Raw genomic sequence first — 25,743 nt, forward strand, 5'->3', positions numbered from 1 at the left:
CAGCCCCGCCCCCCCCCCCCCCCCCCCCACGCCCCGCCCCCCCGCAGGGCGACTCCACGCAGCGGTACGTCAAGGACCTGGATGTGGTGCTGGGGCGGGAGCGGTGCGTGCTGATCCTGGACGACACAGAGGGGGTGTGGCCGCGGCACAGGGACAACCTGGTGCAGATCGAGCGCTACCTGTACTTCCCCGCCGATGCGGCGCGCTTCGGGTTCAGGTGGGGGTGGGGGGTGGCGGGGCAGGGCTGTGTGTGAGAGAGGCGGGTGGGCTAGTAGCGGCGCTGGAGGCGCGGCTCTTGGGGCCTGCACAGCGCATCTGCAGAAGCCGCCGCACCCCGCCCTGCTGCCGCCGGCGCGCAGGAGCCAGTCGCTGCTGGAGCGGGCGGTGGATGAGGAGGGGGGCGGCGGGGCGCTGGCCACCTGCCTGCGGGTCATGTCGGGGGTGCAGCAGCAGTTCTTCGAGCAAGGTGGGTGTAGTTGCCAGCCGGTGCCCGCATGCCGCGCGCTGGGTGGATGGCCTGTGAAGGGCGCAGGCCTTGAATGCAGAGGAGGCGGCGTGCCTGCAGGCGACCCTGGCGCCGCCGACGTGCGGCCGCTGCTGGGTGCGGCCAGGAGGGCGGTTCTGGCGGAGTGCCGCCTGCTGTTCAGCCGGGTGATGCCGCTGGACTGCGCCGACCCGTCGGCGCACCCGCTGTGGCAGCTGGCGCTCAAGGTGAGTGGGGAGGCGGGGCAGCAGTGGGAGGGGAGCAAGCATGCGCCATGGCGGCTGTCGGCCCCGCCTGCGCCCAACCGGACTGGGCTGGGTGGCTCCCGGGCTGGCCATGCACCCAGCTGCGTGCCAGGCCTGCTGCTCAGCCCGCTGCTGCTCCCCGCCGGCGCTGTTGCGCGCAGCTGGGCGCCGAGTGTGTGCGGGAGACGGGGCAGGGCGTGACGCATGTGGTGGCAACTGACACAACTGACAAGACGCGCTGGGCGTGCGGCCAGGTGCGGTGGCCGCTGTTTCTGATGCTGGATGGCTGGCGCTGGCTGCTGCCGCACCTGGCCGCTTGCTTCCGCACCCGCGTGCTGCACCCACCTGCGCTGGCCTCTGCCTGCCTGCCTGCCTGCCTGCCTGCAGGGCAAGCATGTAGTGAGCCCCAGCTGGCTGTGGTGCTGCGCCTACACCTGGCAGCGGGCTGACGAGGCGGGGTTCCCAGTCAAAGCCGGGGGCGACGCTGCAGCAGCGCGGGCGGCAGCGCCCAGATCAGAGGCAGAAGATGTCGCGCAAGCAATGGCCGCAGCAGGCGGAGGTGCTGCAGCAGACGTGCCTCCTCCCGCCGAGGAGCGGGCGCAGCCGGCTGCGGCTGCTGCGGGCCTGGGGAAGAAGGCAGCGGCAGGCACGGAGGATGCGACACCAGGCGACGATGAAAACACAGGGCAGCGAAATGGACCGGTTTGAAGCATTGGAACAGGAGAGCCAGGGCTTCTGGCCTTCTGTTTCGGCTGTTAACTGCGGCTGCAAACCGGTGCCTGCGCCTAGGCAGGTCCCTTGTTACACCCCACCCAGGCCATTGAAGCTGCCGGCAGGATGTGTGTTGTTACATGCCGGCGGGACCAGAGGGCTGCGACTGGCCGCCGCTGCCGACTGCCGCTACCGCTATGGCTGCGCCGCCGGCCTCTGCGGCTGCGCTGCTGCCTTCTCCTCCTCAATCTCCTTCACCAGCCCATCCACATCCTCGTCTGCACGCATGCCAGGTAGGCGGGCGTGGGTGCGCGGCACAGGTGGTGGAGCGACGTGCAGCCGCCCCAACCGTGGCGTGCTTGGGCCCGTCCGGCACGGCGGCGGCTGGCGTGGCCTGCGCCTGGGCCGGGCCCACGCGCGCGCGCACCTGACAGGAAGCGCAGCCCCGCCTCCTTCTCCACCACCGCCACCTCGATGTTCTTGCTGCTGCCCTCCACCACCTCCGTCAGCGCCCGCAGCGCCTGCTTCAGCGTCTCCCGCCCGCTGCTCTCCGCATAGTTCTTCTCCAGGTACTCGCTGCATGGAGGGGCGTGGGGGCGGTGGCGGTGGTGGCGGTGGCGGTGGCAGGCGCAATGCAGGAAGGGCCGAAAAGCGGCAACAACATCATCCAGTAGACTGGAGAGCTCCACACCGCCTGCCCCCCACCTCCCCAGACCCGCTGTTGCCCCGCCCCCTGACGGCCCACCCCACCACCCTCCCCGCCCCGCCGCTCACCGCACGGTCTTGGAGTTGCGGCCAATGGCGTTTGCCTTCCAGGCTGAGTAGGTTCCCGAAGGGTCGGTCTGGTACAGGGCGGGGCGGCCCAGCGGGTCGAAGCCCACGATGAGGGTGGAGATGCCAAAGGGGCGCACGCCGCCGGACTGCGTGTACTTCTGCTGCACCCCCGCAATGTACCGCGTCATGTGCTCCACGCTGGCACGCTCATCCAGCGTCAGCCTGCACCGCACGGCAACACGCGTACGCAGCACAGCGTCACCGCCACCGCCTCGCAGCCAAGATGCACGCAGGAGGACCAGGGAACTAGGCAGGCAGGCCGGGAGCGGGCCGCCTCCCAGCCTCTCTCCCTCCCTCCCTCCCCAGCCAACCAGCAGCGACGTACCGGTGGCTCTGCGCCTCTATGCGCGCCTTGTTGATCAGCACCCGCGCGTCCGCCGTCAGCCCGGCAAAGGCCAGGCAGATGTGGTCGTCGATCTGGGCAATCTTGCGCACCGTCTGGGCGACCTGCGGCAGAGACGGGGGCGGGGCAAGCAGTGGGGACAAGCGGGTTGGCATGTGTGGTGCTGGCTGCATGACATTAGGGCCAAGCGTGGGGCAGCCACAGCAACAGGATGCGCAACATGCCGCAGCGGAAAATGCATGCCAAATGGCATGCCTGCCTGGCTGGCATGCCGCACCTGCAGCTTGGCCACCGCCTTCTTCTCCACGCCCAGCACAATGGCGTCCGTGCCCCGCACACCCACCGCCAGCGCGCCCTTGCGCACCGCCTCTAGCGCATACTCCACCTGCGGCAGCGTGCCAGCTGCGAGAGTTCAGGGCGGAGTGCAAACAGCAGGGAGGAGAGCGCCACCGCCACCACCGCCCCATGCGTCACCAGCTAGTGATCACTGCCCCAAGACCTGGACGTCCGCCAGGCTGCCGATGCAGGGCGCAGCCTGCGAGCACCGCACACCTGAAACAGGTGCCCATCAGGGCTGAACACCGTGATGGCCCGATCATAGCGTGCCATGACTGCAGGCCTGCAGCGCTATTAGGGCAGCCTTCTGCGGACTGGCTGAGGACGCTGCCGTGATGGCTTCTGCTGGAGTGAGCCCCTCGCTGATCCTGTGAAATCTGCCCGCTGCGCTTGCTCTTATGACCTGCCCTGATTGCCAGTTCCACGATGAGGTGCCTGGGAGGCATGGGCGTGAAGGAATGTGGCCGTAGTGCTTGGGAGGCGGCCGTACAGCGGCACGCTGAAGACAGCAGGCCCGAGACCACACCCCGGAACCAATGGGCTCCAAGCCCCGCTCCTTGATTGGCAAGCAGCGTGCGGCAGGCAGCAGAGCTATGTCGCCTGGCGCAGAGGCCCCCGTCGTGGCCTTCTGGCTGGGCCCCCCAGCTCCACCAGCGATCAAGCATCTCACCAGGGCGCTGCAAGGAGCCGTGCTGTTGGCAATGGCCTCCTGGATTTTCCTCCTCGGCGGCCTGCGCCTCTCCCCGCGCCCCACCGCCGACGGTGAAAGCAACGACACGAGCCAGTTGTTCAACTGGCACCCGCTGCTCCTCACCCTGGGCTTCCCTGTGCTCATGGCGGAAGCGGTGCTGGCTTACAGAGCCCCGCTGGTTCCGGTGAAGGACAGGTGCGCTGCAGCACCGGGCATACGCTTGAACGAGTTGCCATCTGCGCCTGCCCACCAGCTGCCCGTGCCTGCATGCTGTGTGCAGGGCGCACAGCAAGGCATACCACTTTTTGCTGCACACGGCGGCGCTCATCTGCACGGTGCTGGGCGTGGTCGCGGCATTCAAGTCGCACACGCTCAAGCGCCCTGCCCCTGTGCCCAACCTGTGAGTTGGTCAGCAGCAGCAGCGATGCCTTCGCTGTGGTGTTTTCCTCAGCCCCTGCCCTTCTTGCTGAACGGTCGCCGTGCTGCTGCAGGTACAGCGCCCACAGCTGGATGGGCATGGCGGTTCTGTCGCTGCTCACATTCCAGTACCTGATGGGCGCGGGAGCCTACGTGTGGCCCAAGCTCCCGCTGGGCCAGCGTAGGGCGCTGGGCCCCCTCCACAGCTACCTGGGCAAATCCATCTTTGTGGCAGGGCTGGCCACGATGGCGGCAGGCATCCAGGAGAAGCAGGTGGGCCGCTTGACTCTGCACCGTCTGCAGCCGGCCCATCCAATCCACCTGCCACTGCCACGCCAAATGCTGGTGCTTCCTCTGTCTTGTAGACCTTCATCCAAGCATTCGCCAAACCTGCCAGCGTGTATGCCGGCATCATGAGGCTGCCCGCCATCATCCAGGTGCTGCTGCTGCTCACCGGCATTGCGGTGCTGTATCACCACGCCCCCCCGGCCTCGCAGTCAGGGAGGCAGCAGTTGCAGGCCGACTGCGAGACGGTGTCGCTGGTGGGGGCAGCGCCTGGCAGCCAGGAGCCGGTGGCTGCGCCCAGTTTTGATGTTTGCCATACTGCCTGAAGGCATTGCACTCATTCGTTTCTGTTTCAGCTTCAATCAGATCACGTCTGCATATCTCCCAGTTTTTCTGAAGTACCAGCTGCACTTCTCAGGGCTTCACAGTTTGTCCGGTGTTACACAGTTGAATGGTGTACAGCACTTGGGCCATGTCATTGGGCCGACACTCAGTTGTTTTGTGAATAGAAATGCGCATTCGGAATGCATTAAACTGGAGGAAGAAGCAACAAGGAAAGAGAGACGTGGAACACACGATGCCACCGAGGCAGGCAGCGCTCTGGAAGTTTAGGGCATGGGGAAGAACTTATGTCGTCGAGGCATGCTGTGTGGGAACGTGCATGCATGCTGTGCCTTCTCCTATTGGTTCTGCCCAGCGCAGGCAAACGGCGATGTGCCATGCAGCGTCACAGCCCCTCTTCCAGCTCCCGCATCTGCGCCTCAAAGTCGTCCTCATCCGCACCATCTCCGCCCCCACCATCCCCGCTCTCCATTCCCTCAAAGTCCAGCTGCAGCAGGGGGTGGCAGGCAGGGAAACACACACAATCAGAAGCAGCAGAACAAGGAACGCTTTGGTGCGCGACGGTTCTGCCTGCACATGGTGACAGCCACTCTCTCCAGTCAGCCGCACTCACGTCGTCGTCGCCAAGCTCCAGCGCCTCCTCAGCCGGCTGCTGCTGCGCAGGCTGCTTGGGCGCCACCTTGGGCTGCTCTGCCAGCTGCTGCTGGGCAGGCTGCCGCGCGGGGGCAGGCTTGGCGGCGGCTGGTACCGCAGCCTTTGGTGGCTGCTTGGAGGCCGCCGACACCGCTGGTGGCGAGGCTGTCGGCGAGGCGGCCTGCTCGGGCTGGAACACGATGGGGGCATGCCTCTTGGTCCCGCTGCCAGAGGCCTGCAATAAAACGCAAGCAATTTGAGTTCATACGCAAGAGCAGCAATTTTGCGCTCCACTCCAGATGCATGCAGCACAGTGTCGCAGCAATGAACCGCAGCGGCAGCACACCTTGGGCGCCGCCGGCTGTGCTGCTGCAGCTGCGGGCTTGGTGCCCTGCAGAGGTGCAAACCGCTGCAGCCGCTTCTCCTGCACCAGCAATGCAGGCAGCAGAGCAGGTTGCACTGAGGCTTGGCATGCGAGGTAACGTGAAGCACAACCCATGATGGCCCGGAGAGCCAAACAAATAGGCTGCAGGCCCTGCAGGCCGCTGGCCATCAAAGGTTGCCAACCCACCTTGCGGATTTCATCAATGCTCTTAGGCGGCGGGACAGCCGCCTCCTGCTGCTGCGCCGCTGGTGCCGCGGGCTTGTTAGCGGCAACAGGGACAACACGGGGCCTGGCCAGCGCAGCGCTGCCGGCCGCGGTCCTCTTGGCGGCAGGCACTGCCTGCTGCTCCACCTCTTCTGCGCCTGACCCCTCCTGTGAATGGCTAACCAGCCGCCTCTTACGCTGAGCTGCAGGGTCCAAGCGTGCTGGTGCCTGCACCATGGTAACGCAAGCAGACAATGCCCACTCAAGCCTGCACTCCCAGCTGACACTATGTGCACGAGATGGGCTGCAAACAGCAAATACCATACATGTAAGCGCCTTGCTGCCGTTGAAACCCACCTTGCTGCCAGCTGCCTCGTGATGCGCATCTGGGCCTAGCGCATCCTGCAGTGCTGATAGCGCGTAGCCCAGCGCGCCAGCTGCTCGCCGCCGGGGCGCCCGCCCGGCATCAGTGTCCGCCTCCCTCTCAGAAAGCCGCTTGGGCAGCTACACGGAGGGGAGGAGGGCGGCACAGAGCAAAAATTGGTACATTATGTACCATTTTGCTGACAGGACGGTTTCTGGGAACAGCAACAGAGATTGCAGTCCTTGAAGCAGGAGGCACCTAAACAACGACCCCCCCACCTGCGTTTTGCTGCTTGGATGGTCATCATTCGCCTTGGCAACAGCAGGCCCCAGCCTGCCAGCCAGCCGGGATGGAATGCCGCCTGCAGCTGGTGATGCTGCCACAGTGGCACGTGCCGCAGCGGGCGATGATTGGGCAGCCGGGCGCTGTGCTACAGGCTGCAGCTGCGGGTACTGCCTTGTGGCGGCCGCTGCAACTGGCCGTAGTACCGGAAATGTGGGCGCTGCTGCAGCAGGCATGCTGACCGGCCGTAGTGCTGGAAATGTGGGCGCTGCTGCAGCAGGCATGCTAATCAGCCTGGGGGCTGCTACAGCTGCGGGCTCCGGCTGCTGCGGCTGCTGCGGGGCATCAGCCGGGCCAAAGTCGACAGTGACGGGGGATGGCGCGGGAGCAGGTGCCCCAGCTACTGCTGCTGTTGCTTGAAGCTGCTGTGGCAGTTTGGCCTGCAGGTGTGGGCATCCCGGGCGCAAGCATTTCAGCATCGACAGTGATGTTTCACATGTTGAGTGCTAGCTGCTGCAGCTGGGCTTGAAGGGTGCGACCATGTGCAGCAGCTGAGGCGCACAGGGCAGGAGGCGCGCACCCACCGGGTCGTGACGGTAGGGGCAGAGCGAGCCCTTGGTGCAGCGGCCCTGCAGGAAGAAGAGACAGTCCTGCTGGCCTTGCTGCTGGCGAAAGCCGGTGATCTTGGACTGCAGGAATGGGAGGCGGGAGTGGGGGGTCAGCGACGTTGGGAGGTGCAGTGCAGGCTGGACAGAGAGGATGGCGCTTGGCACGGCAGGCGCACCGGGTCATGTCTGAAAGGGCACAAGCTGCCTTTGCCGCAGGATCCTCGCAGGAAGAATTGGCAGTCCACAAAGCTCCGGGTGTCCATGGGCTGCGGTGCGCCGCTCGCCTGCAGGCAGACGAAGCCGGCAACATGTGGCCCGGTGATGGCTGGAAACAGCACCCTCCTGTGCTCACTGCTCCTCCCCCTGCCAGCTTTCGTACCTTCAAGTAAGCCCTGCTGAGCCGGGCGGGTGGCGGTCTGCAGAAGCACACCACCAGGCTCCCTCAATATGTAGCGACCTCCGGCGCCGCCGCCGCAGTCGCGCCAGCCTCCAGTGGGGGCAGGGTGCTCCGTGCGGGGGTGGTGCGTGGTGCAGAGCGGCGTTGCCGCCCGGCTGGCTGCTCATGCTGCTGGCTAGCAGGTTGGTGGAGGCCGGAGGAGGCAGAAGGAGCGGGGGTGCGAAGAGGAGGGGCCTATAACAAACGCGCCTTACCTGGTCCTAACCAAAAACGTGCAGTGTGGTGCAGGGGCAGGCGATCACGCAGTGCAGGCGGCCATGCAGCGCGGCGGCGACCAAGCAAAGGCAGGGCAGCAGAGCAGACGCGGGCAGCAAAACAACCTTGCAGGGTGCGCTTCAGATGGGGCGAGAATGCGGGCGGGGCGGCAGGAGAGGGCCATTTGGGAGGCAAGGTCCCAGCACGGACTCAGCAGGGAGCCAGGCATTCCTTTGCGTATTCTAAGGAGAGGGATTGCGAGGCAGACTGAGGTGGCGCAGGGTGCCTGCAGCACCGCCAGCCGCACTGCCCCGCGCGACCCGCCCCGTCTTCCGCCGCGGTGGCCCCACAGCCACTTCGTTTCTCTGCATGCCGCTGTGGCTGCTGTGGCTTCTGAGGGTGCAGTTACACTGTGGCGCCCTCACTCCTTGTAGTCGTAAGGGTCGGTGGCAGCGCGGGGCGCCACCGTCACCCGCGCCTCCCCCTCCAGCAGCGTGGGCACCGGCAGCGGCGGCTGCTGCTCCAGCGTCTTCTTGGCGCTGTCCCGCACCAGCACAAAGTTGCCCTTGTGCCCCGGCACATGCCCCCGCACATACAGCAGGTTGCGCAGCGGGTCGACGCGGAACACCTGGTTGTTCTGCACCGTCACGCGCTCGCCGCCCATGCGACCCGGCATCTTCTTGCCCTTGAACACCTTGCCCGGGTCCTGCAGGGGCGGAGGGGTGGTGGCTGAGGGCCAGGGCAACCTGGGCGGGTGGTCCAGGCAAGAGGGACGGCAGCTGCCCCATCCACCCCTGCTCCCTGCGTGGCAGCGCGCGCGCACCTGGCAGGCGCCCGTGGATCCAGCGGCGCGGTGCGCCAGCGAGTTGCCGTGCGATGCGGGCTGGCCGGCAAAGCCCCAGCGCTTCATCACGCCCTGGAAGCCCTTGCCGATGCTGGTGCCCGTCACATCCACAAACTGGCCCGCCACAAAGTGGGAGGCACGCAGCTCGTGGCCTACTGGCAGCAGGGCGTCGGGCGACACACGGAACTCTGCCAGCCTGCGCTTGGGCGCCACGCCTGCACGCGTGCGGGGGGGGGCAGGGAGGGTTGGGGGGTGATGGCACAGGAGGGGAGGCAGCAGCAAGGCACGCTGGCACAGTTGTGGGGCGATGCTGGGATCCGGAGCAGCCGCGCAGGCCAACTGTCGCACTGCAGCATGCTGCCGGGGCCAGCAGCCAGGCAGCGCATCCGAGGGCAGGTGGGCGGGTGCCCCCGCTGCCGCAGCCGCTCGTGACCGCACCTGCCGCGTCGAAGTGCCCTCGCAGCGTGCCGCGCAGCTGCTTGGGCCGCTTGGAGCCGGAGCCCAGCTGCAGCGCGGTGTACCCCTCCTTGTCGTCGGTCTTGACCTGGACCACCTGCAGAGGACGGGTGGAGGCAGGGCGGCCAAGAGTGCCCGCGGTGGGGTCAGCACACTGGCACCAGGCTGTGGCTATCGGCACGCTGGCAACAGGCAATGCTTTGAGTGGCAACAGGCAATGCGAGGCGTCAGATGTGCCAGCGCAGGACAGCACATGCATATGCAACTCGGGCGCTGCAAGCAGTGCCGTGCCGCCCGCTTGCACCTGGCAGTCGTCCACCCACAGCACGGTGAGCGGCACACGCACGCCCCAAGCGTCCCACTCTTGTGTCATGCCCACTTTGACCGCCACCAGGCCGGTGCGCCGCGTGGTGCGGCTGCTGCGGATGCTCTGCTGCAACGCTGCTGCTGCTGCAACGCTGCCGCTGCCGCCCGCCTCCTGCTCCGACAGTGCCGGCTGTCCATAGCCGCGCTGCCCCGCCGCGGTGAGCGGCTGCCATGGGCATCGTCCCCGCACCGCCAAGCTCGCTGCCGTGCTCTCCTGGAGCCCCCTGCTCGAAGTGGCGGCAGCCATGCTATCCACCAGGCCCGCAAGCCGCCCCAGGCCGCGCCTCATACTGTTCTAGGCAACCCAAGTGCGATGCACGTAGCTGCTGGCGATTGGAGGAGCCCAGGCTTTGGGTTGGGATGGCGAGTTGTGTGGCGGTGCGGCAGCAGGGGCTCTTGAACAGCCTGGTGACCTTGAATGCACTGCTCTGATTGGGTGGCGCTGAATTGGCTCCCTCACGTGGGTACTGCCGATGTACACACAGGGGCCGCGGGCTACATGGGCGGCGCCAGCCTCCCAGCGCCTCATTTCTGCTGCCAACCATCCTCAACAACTTGCTGACGAATGCTGTGAGCGCCAAAGTTATGGATTTTGGCTCAATCGCTCATACGGAAATCGCTCTCTCATTGGAGGCCTACCAGCTCAACTACAACCAGGATGACGACTCAGCTTCAGCACCAATCTGATGTGGCCAGGAGGGCCGGGACCCTTGCCGGGAAGGCCCAGGCGGGCGTCACCCTAGGTGAGGGGCATGAAGCCCTTGGGGTGTCCGTGCAGGCAGCCGCACCCGCTGCAGAGGCTGCGGGGTGGCAAGAGCATCGCGTTTGAGGCGGTTCGAGACCGAATAAGTGGTGGCAGGGTGCTGCCGCCCCGGCGCCTTGCGCACGCCACCACGTCGCGCAAAGCACCGGGCGCCGGCCTTGCATCGTGCACCAGCCGCCCCCTGCCGGTGCCAAGGGCGCCCTCTCCAATATCCCCTGTGCCTGACGTGCCACAGGTGACCTGCACCCGCTGGACCCCATCCGTGCCGAGGAGATTTTGGCCGCTGCTCAGGCGTGCCGGGAGTATGGCGCCCAGCTGGGCATTCCGAAGCTGCGCTTCAACTCCATGGCGGCGCAGGTGCGCACCAGGCAGCACAGGGCCTCCTAGGAGGAGGAGGAGGCGCACTGTTGCGGCGCTGCCCCGCCTGGTGTACGGCGCCGGCGCCAGCGCCCCCGACACTGCCCCCCGCCCCTGCCTTGCCCCGCCTTGCCCCGCCACACAGGAGCCGGAGAAGGGTGCCGTGCTGGCGTACCTGCGTGGCGACGGCCCGCGCCCCGCGCGCCGCGCCCTGGCTGTGCTGGAGGTCACCGCCGAGCCGTATGCCGTGATTGAGGCGGTCGTGGACCTGGAGGGGGCGCAGGGCGAGGTGCTGTCGTGGAAGGAGGTGCGCCCGGGTGCTGGGCTGGGCTGGGGGCGTGGGCTGGACTTGCTGGACTCGCTGGGCTGGGGTAGCGCAGGGCACAGGGATGGCCTGGCGGGCGTTGCGTGCTGTCCACGCCGGAGGCGGCGGCAGCGGTCCTGCCCACTCCCCGCCGCCGCCCGCCGCGCCCGCCCTGCCCCGCCGCAGATGGTGGGCGTGCAGCCCTGCCTGACGATCGACGACGTGGTGGAGAGCGAGGAGAGGCTGAAGGCGAACCCGGAGTTTTTGGCGCTCATGGCGTCGCGCTACGGCATCACCGACATGCAGCTGCTGGCGGTGGATCCGTGGTGAGGCGGCGCCCCGGGGGGCCGGCGCCACGCGCCAGGCGGGGAGCGGGCCGCGCGTGCGGCACTGGCCGACTTGAGCAAGCCGCTCGTGGGACACCCTGCTGCCCTCCGTGGTGGCGGCGGTTCCCCGGCTCTGCCGCCATCTGGCCTCCTGCCCCTGCCACCGCCCCTCACCACGCCCCCTCCCCGCCCGCCACCCCCCCGCAGGTACTCTGGCTTCCGCTACGGCTCTCCCGAGGGCCGCATCCTGCAGTTCCTGCTCTACATGCGCTCCTCACCCGACGACAACCACTATGCCCACCCGCTGGACACCATCATCTTCTACGACTACCACGCAGACAGGTGGGTGGGTGGGGTGGGTGGGTGGGGGGCACTCTGGGCCCCCGCTGACTCTGCCGGCACGTTTCTTGTGTCCCTGTGCTTGCTCGCCGCCCGGCTGGCGGGCTGGCTGGAGGGGCATGTGCGAGCGCACCCGCCTCCCGCTGCTTGAGCGCGCCCCAGCCTGCCTGCGTGCCGCCGCGCCACCCCCTTTCCCCGCAGGATCCACAAAGTGTACAGCCAGAACGGGGAGGCGGGGTGGGATGTGCCCGCCCAGGACGCCAACTTCCACCGCACGCTGGTGGACCGCCCCTGGCGCACCACCCAGAAGCCGCTCAACATTGTGCAGCCCGAGGGGCCGTCGTTCGCCGTGCGCGGCAACCTCGTGAGCTGGGAGGGCTGGGACTTCCACGTCGGCTTCTCCTGGCGCGAGGGCCTCATCCTCAACAACCTGTCGCTGGCGGGGCGCCCCGTGCTGTACCGCGCCGCGCTGGCCGAGATCATCGTGCCCTACGGGGAGCCCAGGGGTGAGCAGGCAGCAAATAAAATAACGGGAAATGAAATAAAAACAATGGTTTTTGCGTTGACGCGCCAGCTGTTGGCCCCTGGTGCAGAGCCCTTCCAGTACAAGGCCGCCTACGACATTGTGGACTATGGGCTGGGCTTCTGCGCCAACCCGCTGGAGCTGGGCTGCGACTGCCTGGGCCACATCAAGTACTTTGACGCCGTGCTGAACAACTCCCGCGGCGGCGTGACCGTCATCAAGAAGGCGGTGTGCATGCACGAGGAGGATGTGGGCATGGCCTGGAAGGTGGGCGATGGGGGCGGGGATGTGGGGGCGGGGACGGCGCCGGGCTGGGCACAGGGCGTGCCCGCCTTGCGTGCCTTGTAATGGGCCAGCGCTCCTGACCGGCCGCCTGCCTGCCTGTTCACCCTGCCCGCGACCCCCCCCCCCGCCTCCGCCCCCTGCCCCCTGCAGCACTACGAGTATCGCAACGGCCACGTGGAGGTGCGGCGCCACCGCCGCCTCGTCATCTCCTTCATCGCCACCATTGCCAACTACGAGTGAGCCCGCCCGCCTGAGGGCTGCTGCCTGCCCGCCTGCCTGCCCGCCTGAGGGCTGCTGCTTGGGGCACCGGTGTGTTCCTTCACCCTTCCCTGTGCCCACCTCCCCCGTACCGCCCCCCCGCCGCCTGCCCCGCAGGTACGGCTTCTACTGGTACCTGTACCAGGACGGCACCATCGGGTTTGAGGGCAAGCTGACGGGCATCGTGTCCACCCACGCCCTCTTCCCCGCCGAGGTGGCCAACGGCGGGCAGCCGCAGTGGGGCACGCGCCTGGCCCCCGGCGTCAACGCCCACATCCACCAGCACTTCTTCATGGTGCGCCTCGACCCCGCGGTGGACTGCCCAGAGGGAGGCAAGAACCTGCAGGTGAGGCGCTGTGTGTGTGTGTGTGTGTGTGCGTGCGTGTGTGTGTGTGTGTTTTCTGGTTGAGATTGGTGCGGGGAGGGGGAGGGGGTGGGCGCGTCTGGTGGGGCGGGAGTGGCAGCCAGGCAGCAGAGCGCAGGGTGGGAGGCGCACGGTTGAGCGTGCCTGAGGCAGCCGCGGGTGCTGCATCCAGGCCTGCCGCCCCACCCCCCCACACACCATGTCTTGCCTCTCCCTCTGCCCCTCTGCGCAGGTGGTGGAGGTGGAGGCCGAGCCGATGCCGCTGGGCCCTGCCAACCCGCACGGCGTGGGCTTTGACATTGTGGAGCGCGTGCTGGGGCGGGAGGCGGAGGCCCAGCGCATGTGCGCCCCCGAGCGCTCCCGCGTGTGGAAGGTGCGCCGCCTGCAGCCGCTGGGGCCCCAGGGCAGGCCAGCGCAGCAGAGCGGGGGCTGTGCTGGATGCCCAGCAGCGCCGCCTTTTTTGCCCTGGAAACCGCCTGCTGGGCAGCCGCCTGCCCGAGGCGCCGCGCGCCCCGCCGTTTGTGACAAGCCCCCTGCCCCCGCCCCGCCCTGGCGCAGGTGCAAAACCCCAACAGCATCAACCCGGTGACGGGCAAACCTGTGGCCTGGAAGCTCATGCCGGGCAGCCCCTGCCCTCCCATGCTGGCCCACGTAAGCATGCCCGCCACCGCAGCCGCAGCCGCCGCCCCGCAACCCAAACATCGCTCGCCGCCATTGCCCTTGTCGCTTGACGCTCTGACCTGCCGGCCCCTGATGCCCATCCCTGGTGCAGCCCACCTCGTCTCACGCCACCCGCGGTGTCTTTGCCACCAAGCACCTGTGGGTGACCCCCTACCACCCCAAGGAGATGAACCCCGCGGGTGGGTGGGTGGGTGGGTGGGCTGGCAGGCCTGGCTGAGAGCTGGAGGCGTGGGTGCGCTGGCTGGCTGGCCGGCGGCGCCGCCCTGCGCCCTGCTCCTCGCGCCTGCATGCCCACGCGGCTGCCCCTCCCCCCGCGCCGCCGCCCCCGCAGGCGACTACCCGCTGCATCCAGACCCGGAGCAGAACCAGGGCATCGGGCAGTGGACGCGCGCCAACCGCAACCTGGACGGCGCCGACTGCGTGCTGTGGTTCAACCTGGGCATCACGCACGTCGTGCGCCTGGAGGTGCGCGCACCGCGCAGCCCCCGCGCCCGCCTGCGGCCGGTGCCCGCCTGCGGCCGGTGCAGCAGCGCTCAACAGCCTCGGCGGCGCGTGGCGCGCATCCCGCCGTGCGACGCCATGCCCGCCTGCGCGGGCGCCTGCAAGCGCTCACCCTCCTCCCCGCCCCCCTCCTGCCTCTACCCCGCAGGACTGGCCCGTGATGCCTGTGGAGCGCCTGGAGTTCCACCTCAAGCCCTGGAACTTCTTCACCCAGAACCCCACCCTGGACCTGCCCCCCACCCGCAACATCGCCTCCCGCAACTACGACGACGCGCAGCGCGGCGGCGCGGGCACCTCGGTCGCCGCAGCCGCCGCCAGCGCCTCGGAGGGCGCCGGCGCCTGCTGCGCCCAGGCCCCCACGCCCAACACCCCCCAGCCCGCCAGCAAGCTGTGAGGTGGCGGCGTGCCGTGGCAGCGCGGCGCGCTGTGCGGGCGCGGGCAGCGGCGGGGGGTGGGGGCGATGGCGCCGTCGGCAGGAGTAGCAAGTGGCAGGAGGTCCAGGGTTGTAAACCAGGCTCGGTGCCGCGCATCGCTGCGGCGCCGGCCGGTGTATGCCACCATTGCTGTACTCTCTTATTACTCGAAAGAACCACGATTGAATAATTTTGGAGGCTGCCCACCCACCCCAGCGCAGTCCCGTCCTACATTTACGAAATACATCAAGCCTCTGCATTTCCTCTCCACCACCACCCTTGTCTAGTAACCTCATTTGTGGCACCAGCGTTTTCTGCACGCACCCCAGCACGCCAGCACCTTGCCCGGCCCCGTCTGGACTGATGCCAAACGCCTGCCCCTTTCACGTATTCTCCCTCCCAAGTTGATCCCAGCTTGCCATTGTCTGAACTGCTCTCTGCGAGGACCCTGGCCCTACTTTGCTGGCTGCCTTTTTTCCACATTTCTTTGGTCCGGTCGCCAGCAGCGCCAGGCATGCCAGCTGCCCATGCCATGCATGCAGGCGCTGTGCGGCACCACTGCCATGTTATGCCACGTTTGCCCCAGCATGCTTCGGCATGTAATTACATAGAGAAAACAGCAGACAGCAGGTATTCTGATCGTCGCGAAACGAAATTGCATTGCCAGCTCAGCAAAGTTGGTGGTACACAGGCGCAGTGAGGGGTGGTGCCACAGCCAGCGTGGGCCGTCACGCCTTGGTGCTGGCCCGGTGCTGCACTGCATACTCTGCAAAACGCTGCATGTCCGCCTGAAGGACGCCCTCCACCACCGGCGTCAGCAGCTGCAGTGGAGTGGCCAGGGGTGCAAGCCACAGTTGCTGATTCGCACGGTGCAGCAAGCACTTCAGGCAGCCAGGGGCCGGCCGGCGTGTGCGGGCAGGCACATGCATGCCTTCCAGCCGGCAAGGCAGCGGTCGCTCACGTTGGCAAAGGGCGCCATGGCGTTGGGCACCTCATAGCTGATGGTCAGCTTCACGGTGCAGCGCTGCTGGCCCTTACGCAGGAAGCGAATCTGGCCCCTGCAGGCACAGCGGGGCATCAGAGAACGTGAACAGTGTATGGGAGAAGGTGAACGGTTGGGGGCTGCGGGGTGCTGTCAGCAGCCCCAGACATGGTCGCTTGGTTTCCACGGTTGTTTGTTTCCCTCTTGAGTCCTCCCTTCCCCCCACCAAGCGCGCGTTGATGGCTCCTGGCGGATCCCACACAGGCAGGCCCACCTGTTGGCCACCTCCAGCGCCGACCCCAGGCTGCCGCCCACGGTGCCCGGCACGGATCGCCAGTGGATCTTCTGGTGCTTCAGCGGCGTCATGTTGAGCGCCATCCACGAGAACTCCCACTGCCGGTTGAACTGGAAGGTAGACAGCGTCCAGCGGGACATGCGCGGGTCGTCCGCCTGCACCTGCAGGCCGCAGCAGAGGGAGGGGTGGCGAGAGGAGGGGTGGTCGGCAGGACTTGTGGACCTGCGCTGCTGCTGCTGCGCATTGGAGACAGCATGCCAGCCACAGCGCAGGGAGAGGTGCCCACACTGCAACATGAGTTTCCATTGTTCATGCAAACCATGCTGGGAGGGTCCTGCAAGGCAGCCATGTGCGGGCCGAGCAGCAGCCCCACCTTGACGCTGGTGATCCAGGGCATCCAGAGCGGGATGCGCTCGCGGTCCTCCCACAGCGCAAACGCCTCCTCTAGCGGCACGTCGCAGTCGATCTGGGCGCTGCAGCAGCAAAGGGGCGGCACATGGCTTCAGCCAACGCAGCCAGCGTATCTGGACGGAGTTGCGGCCACCTGGCTGGCCGCATGCCAGCAGGTGGGGTGCTAAACTGTCTCGGCTGCCCCGCTGGAACCGCAATTCACAGCTCACTTGTTCTCCAGCCACTGCGCGCACGTCCATCTGCTGCCGTTGCGTGGGCCCCGCAGCCGCCGCCCGCCCAGCCCTCCCGCCGTTGCCCCGCAGGCTGGGGAGCCCGCCAGGCGTCGGCGGTGGTGCAACACTACCGCTGGTGTCCTGGCCGAGGTGCCCGCCTGCCCGTGGCTCCTCTGCAGCAGTGCAAAAGGAGGTGTCGAGAGGCTGAAGGTGAAGCAACCCTGCACGCGACAGCGCCGCTCCAGCAATCGCTGCCGATCGCGCTCACCTGCCGAGAGGTGGCAGACAGCGACCCCAAGACTGAAGCAGCACCAGTGGAAGTGCAAGCCGACATGGGTGGGCGATCGTGCCGGGGCAAGGCTGGTGGTAGATAGCCGACTGGATTCAGGGTGCTCCTTGATGGGAATAAAACCATCCAGGGGGGCGGGCATAGTACGCAAGCACCAAGTAGTTTTCCAGCTGGCAATTGCGCCACTTGCATTGCACCTTGCCTGACCCATCACCACGACACCAATCTCCACGATGCTTTCATGCAGCGTGAACGCTAAATGCGCGCTACGCGCACACTGTTCCATGGCGAGCCTCCGCCCAAGGCACCGCCTGGCTGCCGGGTCCCTCAGGCGGCTAGTGTGCAGAGCCGAGGAGCAGCCAGCGGAGGCTGAGCCGCAGCAGGAGCAGCAGCCCGCAGCGGCACCCCCGCGGCCCACCGCTCCCCGCCCCGACCTGCCCACTCAAGGTGCCCACTCTTGGGCTGGTTCCTGCTGCCCTGGCCGCGCCGACCTCCGCAAATTGCTCTGGTCTGTGTGTGTGTGCTGCATCACTCCGTCCACACCCTGCCTGTATTAATGCCACTGCTGTTGCAGCCGCAAACATGGCGGAGCAGCCCGATGCACTCAGTCCTGTGGGCAACTTTTTGATGGCCACGCTCTTGATCGTTCTGTGTGGGCTGAGCTTCCTGAGCACTGTTGGCCGCCAGTTCCAGGTAGGCATCTAACAAAGAATAATGAAGAACGCTCCCTGGCTGCTGCATTGCATTGACATGTGCACTGGCGTTGCCTGGCCTGTGTGCAGGAGGACTTGGTGCCCCTCACGCCCGAGCAAATCGAGTCGCTGCGGTAGAGTTTCATTGCCATATTACATTCGGGGTCGCTCAACACACTCGGGTAACTCATGTCTTGCTCTCCAGTCCTGTAAATGCCCGCGGTTACCCTCCTCAATCTGCCAGGGTCTCCAGCAGGGTATACAGGGCAGCATACCCTCCAAACAGAGCAAAGAGAACGCTGACGGCCACCAGCGTCTTCAGCAGCCACCGCTCCCAGCGATGCAGGTCGGGCAGCAGCTTCAGGCCAAACAGCGCGGGCAGCGTGTAGGGAGCTGCCACGTCTCCCACCACAGCGATGACCGCCAGGACCAGGTCAAACTTTGGCACCGCATAGGCCACCAGGAAGCTGCAGCGGCAGGGCTTGGAACTGATGAGGAGGCAAGGATGGCACTTGTGGTATGCGGGAGGGCACTGCATGGCAGCCATTCTCACCTCATGATGACGCACGAGCAGCTGACGAGCGCCCAGGATGCCCTGCGGCCCATGCGCGGGCTGGCATCCTCCAGCTTGCTCAGCCAGGGCCGGCCCAGCCGGCAGAAGAGATCGGAGAACACGTTGGCGTTGAGCACATATGCCACCAAGCAACGAATCAACAGCGCGGTGTTGATCACCACCGTCCACCAGTCCCATGGCAGCACCGACGTGATGGGCTTGCTGTGGTCGAAGTTGGGGCCCAGCTTGGAGTAGCCGACAACCGAAATCAAGACGTAGAACACACTAAACGTTGCATCTGCTAGTTCTGCTGAAAACCGGAAGTCCTCTCTGTGCTGCATGGAACTGATGTAGCGCATCCTGTGGGCAGGGGTAGCGTGGCAGCCTGGCGGTTGCAACGGTAGGCTGTGGGCCTGTCTTCTGTTTGCTGTACAGAGGCACCAATTGCAATGCACTGTCACATGTAACACTCACCAGTTGACTTGGCCCCCGAAGGCGAAGCACAGGCAGAGCGCCGCAATCAAGCCCTCGATGCCACGCGTGCCAGGCGGCGGCAGCAGCGAGGTGGCATCCCACTGGCTCCCCTCGATAGCCAACAGCTTGAACAGCGTTGCAAGCACAGCGCAGATCATGCAGACGGTTGCCACCAAGGACAGCCAGGCGGCATCGTGAATGCTCTGCATGGGGTGGTTGGGGGTGGTCAGAGCAGCGCTCATTCACTCATGGCAATGGAGCAGGATGCCGGAGGATGATCATCCTCCCGCCCACAGCGCCTACCTGAATCTGAGCAAGCGGCAGCATGCAGGCGGCCACAACCGCCGATGCCGCCAGCGTGCCCAGGGCTGGAAAAATCTGTTGAACAGCCAACATAGACACAATATGCAGGGCGATTGGATCCACCACAATGGCCGACCCGGCCAGGGCATACACCAGCCGTTTCCCCGTCTTCCCCATCGCTGCGGCGCCAATCTCATCCATGCTCTGGGCGGACGGAACCGCCACCGCCAGCTTGGAGAATAAGATTCCCAGGTATCCGCACCCCAGTGCAAAGGCGACCAGCAGCGAGACAGAGACCTGCAGTAGGAGAATAGGAGGGGTCACATGACATCTATTGGCTGATGCATTTGAGAGACGCAGGTGTAGCGGTGGCCTTGGAGCTGTTCATGAATGAATGAAACAATCATAACATAAGTTCATGTGAAACAGCCAGCCCAGCAACACAAAACAGTGGTGCCCCCGGACGTACCAGCCAGCCCAGGCGAGCGAACACTCCCGGCAGGGCCAGGCTCCCGATGCCAAACATGTCGGCCAGCAGCAGCGCGGTGGTGATGCCCCACGGCGTCCCAAGCGCCGCCGGGGTGCCGGCGGGCGGTTGCGAGCTGCCACCTGCTGTCTCAGTCCTGGCGCTGAGCTCCACCCCGGGAGCGCCGCTCTGGGCGGGGCTGGAGGCAGCGCCACAGGCTGTGCAGACCTGTATCAGCAGGGGTGCTGCCTCGCTCGGCTTGCCCGCCATGCTGTCGCTATGTGACGTAGGGCTTGTGGCTCCACACGCCACGGCGTGAAGCAGCAGCGGCGCGCCCTCCCCCGGCTCCTTCGCCTCCATTTCGCAGCTGAATAACGGCGTGCGACTGGTTTAAAATGCGTTTGTCGCTCGTTGAGGCGGTCAATGCGTCGTAGAAGCGGGCAGGTGACCTGGCCGATTCGATACTTGCGAGTCACAACTGCGACTGGAAGATGCGACTGGAAGACGGCGGTGCCAAGATCCAGAGTTCGGCAGGCACTGCCAGGCACAGCATGCCGCAGCGTGACCGCCACTCGCGCAGCGAGGTCAATTTTGTTGTTACAACATCGTCAGCGGCGGGCACGGGTGCCACACTGCTGGAGAGCTGGAAATGCAAAGAGGGGCAGTCATTGCACGGGTCCCAACAACTTGCTTGAAAGCATGTTTGGGCAGGGTGAGAAAAGAAAACAGCAAAGAAGTCAAATTCAAAAAGGGCCTACAGTAGGTAGCACAAAGCATCTGCATCGGGGATCAGAAGTGGAGGCGGGACGACAAGCAGGCACGATCGGCACATGGTGGCTGCCAGCGGCTGGCAGGAGAAACCCAACTGACTTGCTGCGCCTGCGTGACGTGCATGTGCACCACACACCGCGGCACAGCTGGACAAGCCTCCCTGCTCACGGGCACGCCCGCCTCACTGGCTGGGAATCTGCTGATAACCCTGCTGCTGTCGCTTGGGCGGCAGCTTGCGCAGGATGTAAAGGACGAGGGCAGAGGGGATGATTTCGGCGCCGCTGTAGTAGACCAGGTTGAGCAGCGGGTGGCCCAGCACATCCAGGTCCGCATCCTCAAAGTCAAAGGCAGACCAGGCCACGATGATGCTCCTGTGGGCAGCGCAGGCAGGCGGGGCGGGGGCCCGGCGTCGGTTGGCGGGCCAGCAGGCGGCCGCAGCTCAAACCAATGCTGCTGCTGCTGCCATTGAGTGCCACGCGCCCAACAGCGCCCCACGGCGGGCAGGCTGCGGGCTGTGTATGCACCGCTCCCTTCCAGCACGCCACCTCCCCAGCCCCCTTCCCCGCGATGCGGCCCACCTGAAGAGGAAGCAGGTGGCGCAGATAGTGGTGACCAGGCCCACCTCCCGCAGCTTCTTGCGCCGCCCGCGCGACTCGATGGGGAAGCGGCGCAGCATGAGCCACAGGCGGCCGCCGTAGAGAAGGAAGGCAAAGGCGGCAGCTGCCGACACAAAGGCCAGGAAGCAGCCCGACAGCTCCTTGCCCAGCTGCTGCTGCCCCTCGGTGCCGCTCACGGAGCAGAACACCCACAGGCCAATCTGTGGGGAGCGCAGGGCAAGGGGAGGTGTACGCGGCAGGTAAGCCCTGCAGGACATGCATGGCTGGCGCACCAGCGCCTCTGCGCCTGCTTACACCGTGCCTGGCCCGCGCCTGCCATGCACAGGGGCCTGCCACACACCTGGATGGCGTACACGCCCAGGTTCATCACCACAAACGCGGGGCGCAGCGAGCCGGTGGGCAGGCTGCGGGCCTGGTAGTAGATCTCCGCCCAGAACAGCACCAGCAGGGTGTAGGTGGAGAAGAACAGCAGGCCTGCGAGGGGGGAGGGCGCCAGGGGGGAATCGGGCGGCGGCACATCCGTGGGAGCTCGCAGCTGTTGCTGCGACAGCACAGTCGCCGGCCGTGGCCTGCCCTGCCCGCTGTGTGTCCGCTCCCCCGCTGCGCTGACCTGGCAGGTCCAGCAGCCCCGCCTGCATTAGCGTGGATGGCAGGTCCTGCACTTGGGTGCGGAAGGCAAACACGCCCGAGCGCAGGCCGCAGACTAGGAAGTTGAGCAGGTGGAAGACCTTCTGTGTGGTCCACCCATACTCGGGCACGCGCAGCTGAATGCGGATGATCTGGATCTGCGGGCAGGCAGGAGGCAGGCATGCATGACGCGTGGTGAGGGTTCGTCTGCTGCTTGCGTGTGGCCTGCTGGACGAACAAAGCGGCTCCCCAATGGAGACCCGACCCCAGGCCGCCGGGCCGTCACCGGCCGCTCACCAGCGCCACCGTTGCCAGCGCGCAGTATGCGACTGCCAGGCCATCGAACACGCCCTTCTGCCAGGCGAGGCTAGCGTCGATGTCCCGCCACCTGCAAGGCACAGAGGACAAGCAAGAATGTGTATGGGTGCGGGTGCCCATAGACGCGTGGCGGGGCTCGCACCCCAACAGCCAGGCCCTGCCAGCTGCACCACGCACCACGAGGGCAGGTCCTGCAGGCGGTCGTGCACGGCGTGAAGGATTGCTTGGGCCCTCATCGTCTTGGGCCTTCGCCCTCACGGGGCCCTCCTTGCTGTTCCAACGCCGCTGTGCAGCCTCTGCAACTCGTGCTGGCCGCTTCCTTGCGACCTAGCACGCTCTGGCACCTTCGAAACAGAGTGAGACGGGCAGCACACAGGGCCACGCTTGTAGCCGTTTGAATGGGGCGGCGCAATTGCCAGGATCAGGGAGCACCGCCGAGCAGTGCTGCGGTGATGTACCTGCACCGCACCGCACCGCCGTGCCACGGGCCATCACGATGCGACCACGCAGGAATGAGGCCTTGGCGGACCCCCAAGATCAGGGATCAGGGATCAGCAGAGATGTCTCAACTCATAGCAGCCTAGCTCGACATTGAATAGGACAAGTAAGAACAGGAAAGGAGCAAAGAACAGGCGGCCAGAGTGCAGTGCGGCACTGCTGCAATTGCTGGCCTCCAGGTTCACTCCTCGCCGACCGCAGTTTCCATGAGCGAGATCATGACGCCATCTGGTGCTCGTAGTGCTGCCACCTGCAGAGTGGCAGTGGCAGGCAGACAGGCAGGCAGGCAGGCAGGCAGGCAGGCCTCACTGCCGGTGGCTGCCAATTATGGGAGGGCCCAGGGCATTACCTCGTGCCACACCATGTGACTGCATTCAACAACAAGGCAGCGCAGGGAAGGCAGCACAGCATGCTGGATGCAACGCCCAGCGCTTGCTGCGGGCCTCCTGATGCTGTGCCTTGCCTTGCCATGCGGGCTGTGCTGTATCGATCCGTCCATGGTGGCGCCGCGCTCCAGGCATCGCACCAGCGTGGACTGCAGGTCGTCCACATTGAAAGCCAGCACAGGGGAGTAGCCCGTGCTGCAGTACGCCTCCCTGCAGGCACATGAGCATGCCTGTAAGGCCAGCCGCCACCCTTTCAGGCGTGCCGCATGCGCTCTCCATAGCTCTCCCAGATTGCAGCCACTAAGCACTGAGCAATTCTGCCACCCTCCATGAATTGTGGCAAGCTCCAACGTGCGCTGCCGGATGGCTCACCCATCGGTGGCCTTGAGCGCAAGCGTGGACGGGCCCGCCACCAGCTCCGCCCACCGCTCCGTCACCACCCTGACTGGCAGGCCCAGCCCATCGCCGTAGAAGCGCACCGCCTTCTGGAGGTCACGTTGCAGCAGCAGCACGTACCGCAGGCTCATAGGCGTGGCAGCCTACACAGCCGGCATGCCCAGACGCTCGTGGGTGGCTGCCGCCTGGCGGTGCTGTGAAGCAAGGGCCCCAGTGGCAGCGACGCAGTGCCTGCCGGCTTTGAACAGCGCTTTCAAGCTACAATGAGCAGCTGCCGTTCTTCCCTGGGCAAAGAGGTTGCCCTGCAGCGACTAGAGTGGGCGAAGTTTAACTTGAGACCGGGCACTACGAAGCTAACGATGTCCGAGGGCATGTGAGAGTACAGGAGGGGTTGGCTATATGAGCCCTCTGCCCGCGATTTGGGGGCACCGCCATGAAAGCGGGCGCAGCGTGCCGCGTCGGCGAGCCCGAACATTGAGCTGCACATTCCTGCCCTGCCAACGTGCTGATCAGCAAGAGGAAGCACCTCCAATGTATGAGGTTACAGCTTACTCAGGACTGCAGCTCCTGTAGTGCATGATTCCGTAGAGAACGGAAGTGAACTCACAACAACAACATAAGAGCATAACACACAGAATGGCAACCCTGACCATGGGGACGGATTCGGTGGTCAAGACTGCAGCGGCTGCCGCGGTTGCTGCCCCTGCTGCTGCTGCTGCTGCTGCTGCTGCTGCTGCGCTGCTGGTGGCGGGCTGCTGCTACGTCCCGGCAGTTCACCCCCCAGCAGCTCCTGCACAAACTCCGGCACCTGCAGCAGGCAAGGCAGAGGAGTCTCCAGACGTAATCATCATCTAGGCCAAGCCAAGTGCATCTCTTCAAGCACAGGCCACGCCACTTGCCTGCGGGTTCCGCATCCACACATCGTCCGTCTCAGCGTCCAGTAAGTCAGTCCAGGTCTCCTCGTCGTCAGGGGCCCGCCCCAGCTGGATCTGATCCAGGGGCACTCCCGAATCTTGCAGCTGTGGACAGTGAAGCGGTGCAGCAGCCGGGTGAGAGCGGCTGGTGCAACATCTGTCCCGGCGCAGGCCTGGCCGGGATGGAAGATCACTGCTAACGGGCAGCTGAATGCAATGTGAACCCGTCGCTTAAGTGCTGCACAATCAAGCACGCCCATGAGCAAGTGGCTGCCATACCCGCAAGCACACGCACCGCGGCTAGCAGGGCCGACTGTGGAGACGAGCCTTCGCCGTCGCCGGCTGGCGGCTCTTCCTGAGACAGGGCCGACACTACGGCGTGGCGACGCTGCCGGGAGCAGGGGCGCGCCCAAGAAGCTCTGCAGGCCCCAGGGCGTGGTGCAACCGGTGCAGGGGTGTTGGTGGGCGTGAGTTGCGGGTGTGGCCATGCTGTGCAGAGCCGCAGCGGCTGCGCCATCGAGTTGTGGCTAGCAAGATGGATAAGTATGGGTCTGTTGCGCATGCCGATTTGGTCGAGGGCTCCTCGACGAGGAGCCCAAGGTTTGCCAGCAGGACAGCATGCCACAGCACAGCTCGGAATTTCGCTCTGTTGACCACCTGCTTGCCTTTGTTGACCAGGGAAGCTCCATATGAAGGGCAAGCGCTCTCCAGGCACCGCTCTTTACGATAAATTGCTCGTGCCTCGCATAGAAAATTATGGCTCCAACTCGGACATAACAGATACAGACGCCGTGTGCGAGTACCTGAGGCGCAACTACAAGGAATACAGTCGGCACAAGCTGCCGGTGTTCAGGCAGCAGGTGGAGCGTGCTGTAGAGACGATCGCGCGCCGGGGCGGCGTCACCAAGGCAGAATTGCGCCTACAGGTGGGGAGGCAGGGCAGGGGAACAGGGCGGGGCGCAATGGGAGCGGGTGGGGCAGGGCAGCCGCAATGCATGCGCCACATGCGGAGCGCCGCCTGCCGCCGCCGCTGCCGCCACCCTCTTGCTGGCCTGCTCTTCGGCAGCAACTTGTGAACCGGGCAGGGCGTGACCTGCTGGATGACGCTCCAGACCTCAGCCTGTTTGTTTCCGTCACTCCTTGTCTGCACGCAGGCAACGGAACGGCAGCACGTGAGCAGCCGCAGCAGGGAGCCAGCCAGCAGCGGCGGGCGAGCCACCACCGCCGGCAGCGGCAGCAGCAGCAGCAGCGGCGACAGATCAGGCAGCGAGGGCGGCGGCAGCAGCGACCTGGAGCTGGACGCTGATGCGCCGGACTTGCAGGCAGACAGCCAGGCAACGCCCGGCACCGGCATGAACAGAAGCATGATGTCACTGTATGGCGCCGGGCCACGCACCGAGGCTGGTTCCGCTGCCGGTGGTGCCGCAGGGGCAGCCGCAATGATTCCGGGAGAGGCACAGGCCGCGGAAGGCCAGCAGCCCGCATTTGCGCCCGTCCACGTCATTGCTGCGGCGGCGGCCAGAGCCGCCAAGGAGGTGGCGCAGCAGAAGGCAGCGGCAGCAGGCGGCGGCGACAGCAAGCAGGCGGGCGCCAGCGGGAGCATGGAGGTGTGCTCGCAGGGCGCTGCGGCGGCGCAGCAAGCCGCCCCCGCCTCCCCTTCCGCCAAGCAGCAGCAGGAGCAGGAGCAGGAGGCCGCACCCAGCACCAGCGGGCGGCCTGCCCCCGGCACCGTCGCTAAGAACAAGCGTGGCGGCGCCACCCCGGCAGACAGGTGCCGCCATGCAGCCTCTGCCGTGTGCCACTCGCTCCGAGCCGTTCCGCACCTGCCGGGAGGCTGGCAGCAGCGCCTGCAAGCAGCCCTGGTGCCGTTAAGAGTGCTGTAGCATGCGCGCCCGCCCGCCTGCTGCTGCTCCTTGTCCGCTGCTGCCTGTACGCCCGTGGCG

General features: G+C 66.1%; 12 protein-coding genes across 12 annotated transcripts in view; 5 read left to right on the forward strand and 7 right to left on the reverse strand.

The window, feature by feature from the left end:
* Nucleotides 1-1,437, forward strand: part of CHLNCDRAFT_134722 (hypothetical protein) — a gene marked incomplete at both ends in the record, with an annotated part of 2,966 nt that extends 1,529 nt beyond the window's left edge. Inside the window, 5 exons of the mRNA XM_005846819.1 lie at nt 48-217; nt 360-466; nt 566-711; nt 891-983; nt 1,117-1,437. Of these exons, the coding sequence (XP_005846881.1) occupies nt 48-217; nt 360-466; nt 566-711; nt 891-983; nt 1,117-1,437 (837 nt within the window). The remainder of the gene's footprint in view (nt 1-47; nt 218-359; nt 467-565; nt 712-890; nt 984-1,116) is intronic.
* Nucleotides 1,438-1,635: 198 nt separating this feature from the next.
* Nucleotides 1,636-3,226, reverse strand: CHLNCDRAFT_24020 (hypothetical protein; the record flags this gene model as incomplete). Its single annotated transcript, XM_005846997.1, has 6 exons — nt 1,636-1,718; nt 1,868-2,016; nt 2,215-2,436; nt 2,600-2,721; nt 2,895-3,002; nt 3,170-3,226. 6 exons carry the CDS (start codon nt 3,224-3,226, stop codon nt 1,636-1,638), a joined length of 741 nt encoding a protein of 246 aa, XP_005847059.1.
* A 485-nt stretch (nt 3,227-3,711) lies between these two features.
* On the forward strand, nt 3,712-4,346 carry CHLNCDRAFT_12290 (hypothetical protein; the record flags this gene model as incomplete). Its single annotated transcript, XM_005846820.1, has 3 exons — nt 3,712-3,839; nt 3,925-4,044; nt 4,136-4,346. Coding segments are annotated over 3 exons (459 nt in total), but the record flags the coding sequence as incomplete, so codon positions are not given.
* Nucleotides 4,347-5,073: 727 nt separating this feature from the next.
* CHLNCDRAFT_134725 (hypothetical protein) lies at nt 5,074-7,427 on the reverse strand (the record flags this gene model as incomplete). Its single annotated transcript, XM_005846998.1, has 8 exons — nt 5,074-5,175; nt 5,302-5,556; nt 5,668-5,745; nt 5,893-5,964; nt 6,268-6,414; nt 6,865-6,996; nt 7,141-7,245; nt 7,341-7,427. 8 exons carry the CDS (start codon nt 7,425-7,427, stop codon nt 5,074-5,076), a joined length of 978 nt encoding a protein of 325 aa, XP_005847060.1.
* An 810-nt stretch (nt 7,428-8,237) lies between these two features.
* On the reverse strand, nt 8,238-9,489 carry CHLNCDRAFT_48876 (hypothetical protein; the record flags this gene model as incomplete). The annotated part of the gene is made up of 4 exons (XM_005846999.1): nt 8,238-8,522; nt 8,640-8,875; nt 9,099-9,213; nt 9,421-9,489. 4 exons carry the CDS (start codon nt 9,487-9,489, stop codon nt 8,238-8,240), a joined length of 705 nt encoding a protein of 234 aa, XP_005847061.1.
* A 541-nt stretch (nt 9,490-10,030) lies between these two features.
* On the forward strand, nt 10,031-14,663 carry CHLNCDRAFT_58054 (hypothetical protein). Its single transcript, XM_005846821.1, has 14 exons — nt 10,031-10,225; nt 10,481-10,602; nt 10,748-10,909; nt 11,093-11,232; nt 11,440-11,574; nt 11,773-12,077; nt 12,165-12,361; nt 12,530-12,615; nt 12,755-12,983; nt 13,234-13,374; nt 13,560-13,652; nt 13,774-13,861; nt 14,014-14,147; nt 14,332-14,663. Exons 1-14 carry the CDS (start codon nt 10,141-10,143, stop codon nt 14,575-14,577), a joined length of 2,163 nt encoding a protein of 720 aa, XP_005846883.1. The 5' UTR covers nt 10,031-10,140; the 3' UTR covers nt 14,578-14,663.
* Nucleotides 14,664-15,324: 661 nt separating this feature from the next.
* On the reverse strand, nt 15,325-16,351 carry CHLNCDRAFT_23945 (hypothetical protein; the record flags this gene model as incomplete). The annotated part of the gene is made up of 4 exons (XM_005847000.1): nt 15,325-15,417; nt 15,558-15,654; nt 15,877-16,034; nt 16,247-16,351. Coding segments are annotated over 4 exons (453 nt in total), but the record flags the coding sequence as incomplete, so codon positions are not given.
* Nucleotides 16,352-17,367: 1,016 nt separating this feature from the next.
* On the forward strand, nt 17,368-17,615 carry CHLNCDRAFT_134729 (expressed protein; the record flags this gene model as incomplete). The annotated part of the gene is made up of 2 exons (XM_005846822.1): nt 17,368-17,478; nt 17,568-17,615. The coding sequence occupies 2 exons, from the start codon at nt 17,368-17,370 to the stop codon at nt 17,613-17,615; spliced, it is 159 nt and encodes a 52-aa protein (XP_005846884.1).
* A 94-nt stretch (nt 17,616-17,709) lies between these two features.
* On the reverse strand, nt 17,710-19,543 carry CHLNCDRAFT_134730 (hypothetical protein; the record flags this gene model as incomplete). The annotated part of the gene is made up of 5 exons (XM_005847001.1): nt 17,710-17,944; nt 18,031-18,390; nt 18,505-18,707; nt 18,808-19,104; nt 19,277-19,543. The coding sequence occupies 5 exons, from the start codon at nt 19,541-19,543 to the stop codon at nt 17,710-17,712; spliced, it is 1,362 nt and encodes a 453-aa protein (XP_005847063.1).
* Nucleotides 19,544-20,225: 682 nt separating this feature from the next.
* CHLNCDRAFT_134731 (hypothetical protein) lies at nt 20,226-21,842 on the reverse strand (the record flags this gene model as incomplete). The annotated part of the gene is made up of 6 exons (XM_005847002.1): nt 20,226-20,415; nt 20,623-20,861; nt 21,002-21,135; nt 21,272-21,446; nt 21,586-21,676; nt 21,784-21,842. 6 exons carry the CDS (start codon nt 21,840-21,842, stop codon nt 20,226-20,228), a joined length of 888 nt encoding a protein of 295 aa, XP_005847064.1.
* Nucleotides 21,843-22,285: 443 nt separating this feature from the next.
* On the reverse strand, nt 22,286-23,017 carry CHLNCDRAFT_134732 (hypothetical protein; the record flags this gene model as incomplete). Its single annotated transcript, XM_005847003.1, has 3 exons — nt 22,286-22,354; nt 22,631-22,700; nt 22,863-23,017. 3 exons carry the CDS (start codon nt 23,015-23,017, stop codon nt 22,286-22,288), a joined length of 294 nt encoding a protein of 97 aa, XP_005847065.1.
* Nucleotides 23,018-24,489: 1,472 nt separating this feature from the next.
* Nucleotides 24,490-25,743, forward strand: part of CHLNCDRAFT_134734 (hypothetical protein) — a gene marked incomplete at both ends in the record, with an annotated part of 5,546 nt that continues 4,292 nt past the window's right edge. The window contains 2 exons of the mRNA XM_005846823.1: nt 24,490-24,726; nt 24,955-25,571. Coding sequence (XP_005846885.1) covers nt 24,490-24,726; nt 24,955-25,571 — 854 coding nt within the window. The remainder of the gene's footprint in view (nt 24,727-24,954; nt 25,572-25,743) is intronic.

The sequence above is a fragment of the Chlorella variabilis genome (genome assembly GCF_000147415.1).
Source record: "Chlorella variabilis unplaced genomic scaffold CHLNCscaffold_12, whole genome shotgun sequence".
NCBI classification, from domain to species: Eukaryota; Viridiplantae; Chlorophyta; class Trebouxiophyceae; order Chlorellales; family Chlorellaceae; genus Chlorella; species Chlorella variabilis.

Bases quoted from the DNA above. Each gene is read 5' to 3' on its own strand.
- CHLNCDRAFT_58054 (XM_005846821.1), top strand. From the start codon at position 10,141: ATGACGACTCAGCTTCAGCACCAATCTGATGTGGCCAGGAGGGCCGGG. The intron at 11,575-11,772 runs GTGGGTGGGTGG...CTTTCCCCGCAG, and splicing joins TACGACTACCACGCAGACAG to GATCCACAAAGTGTACAGCC. The intron at 12,984-13,233 runs GTGAGGCGCTGT...CCCTCTGCGCAG, and splicing joins AGGGAGGCAAGAACCTGCAG to GTGGTGGAGGTGGAGGCCGA.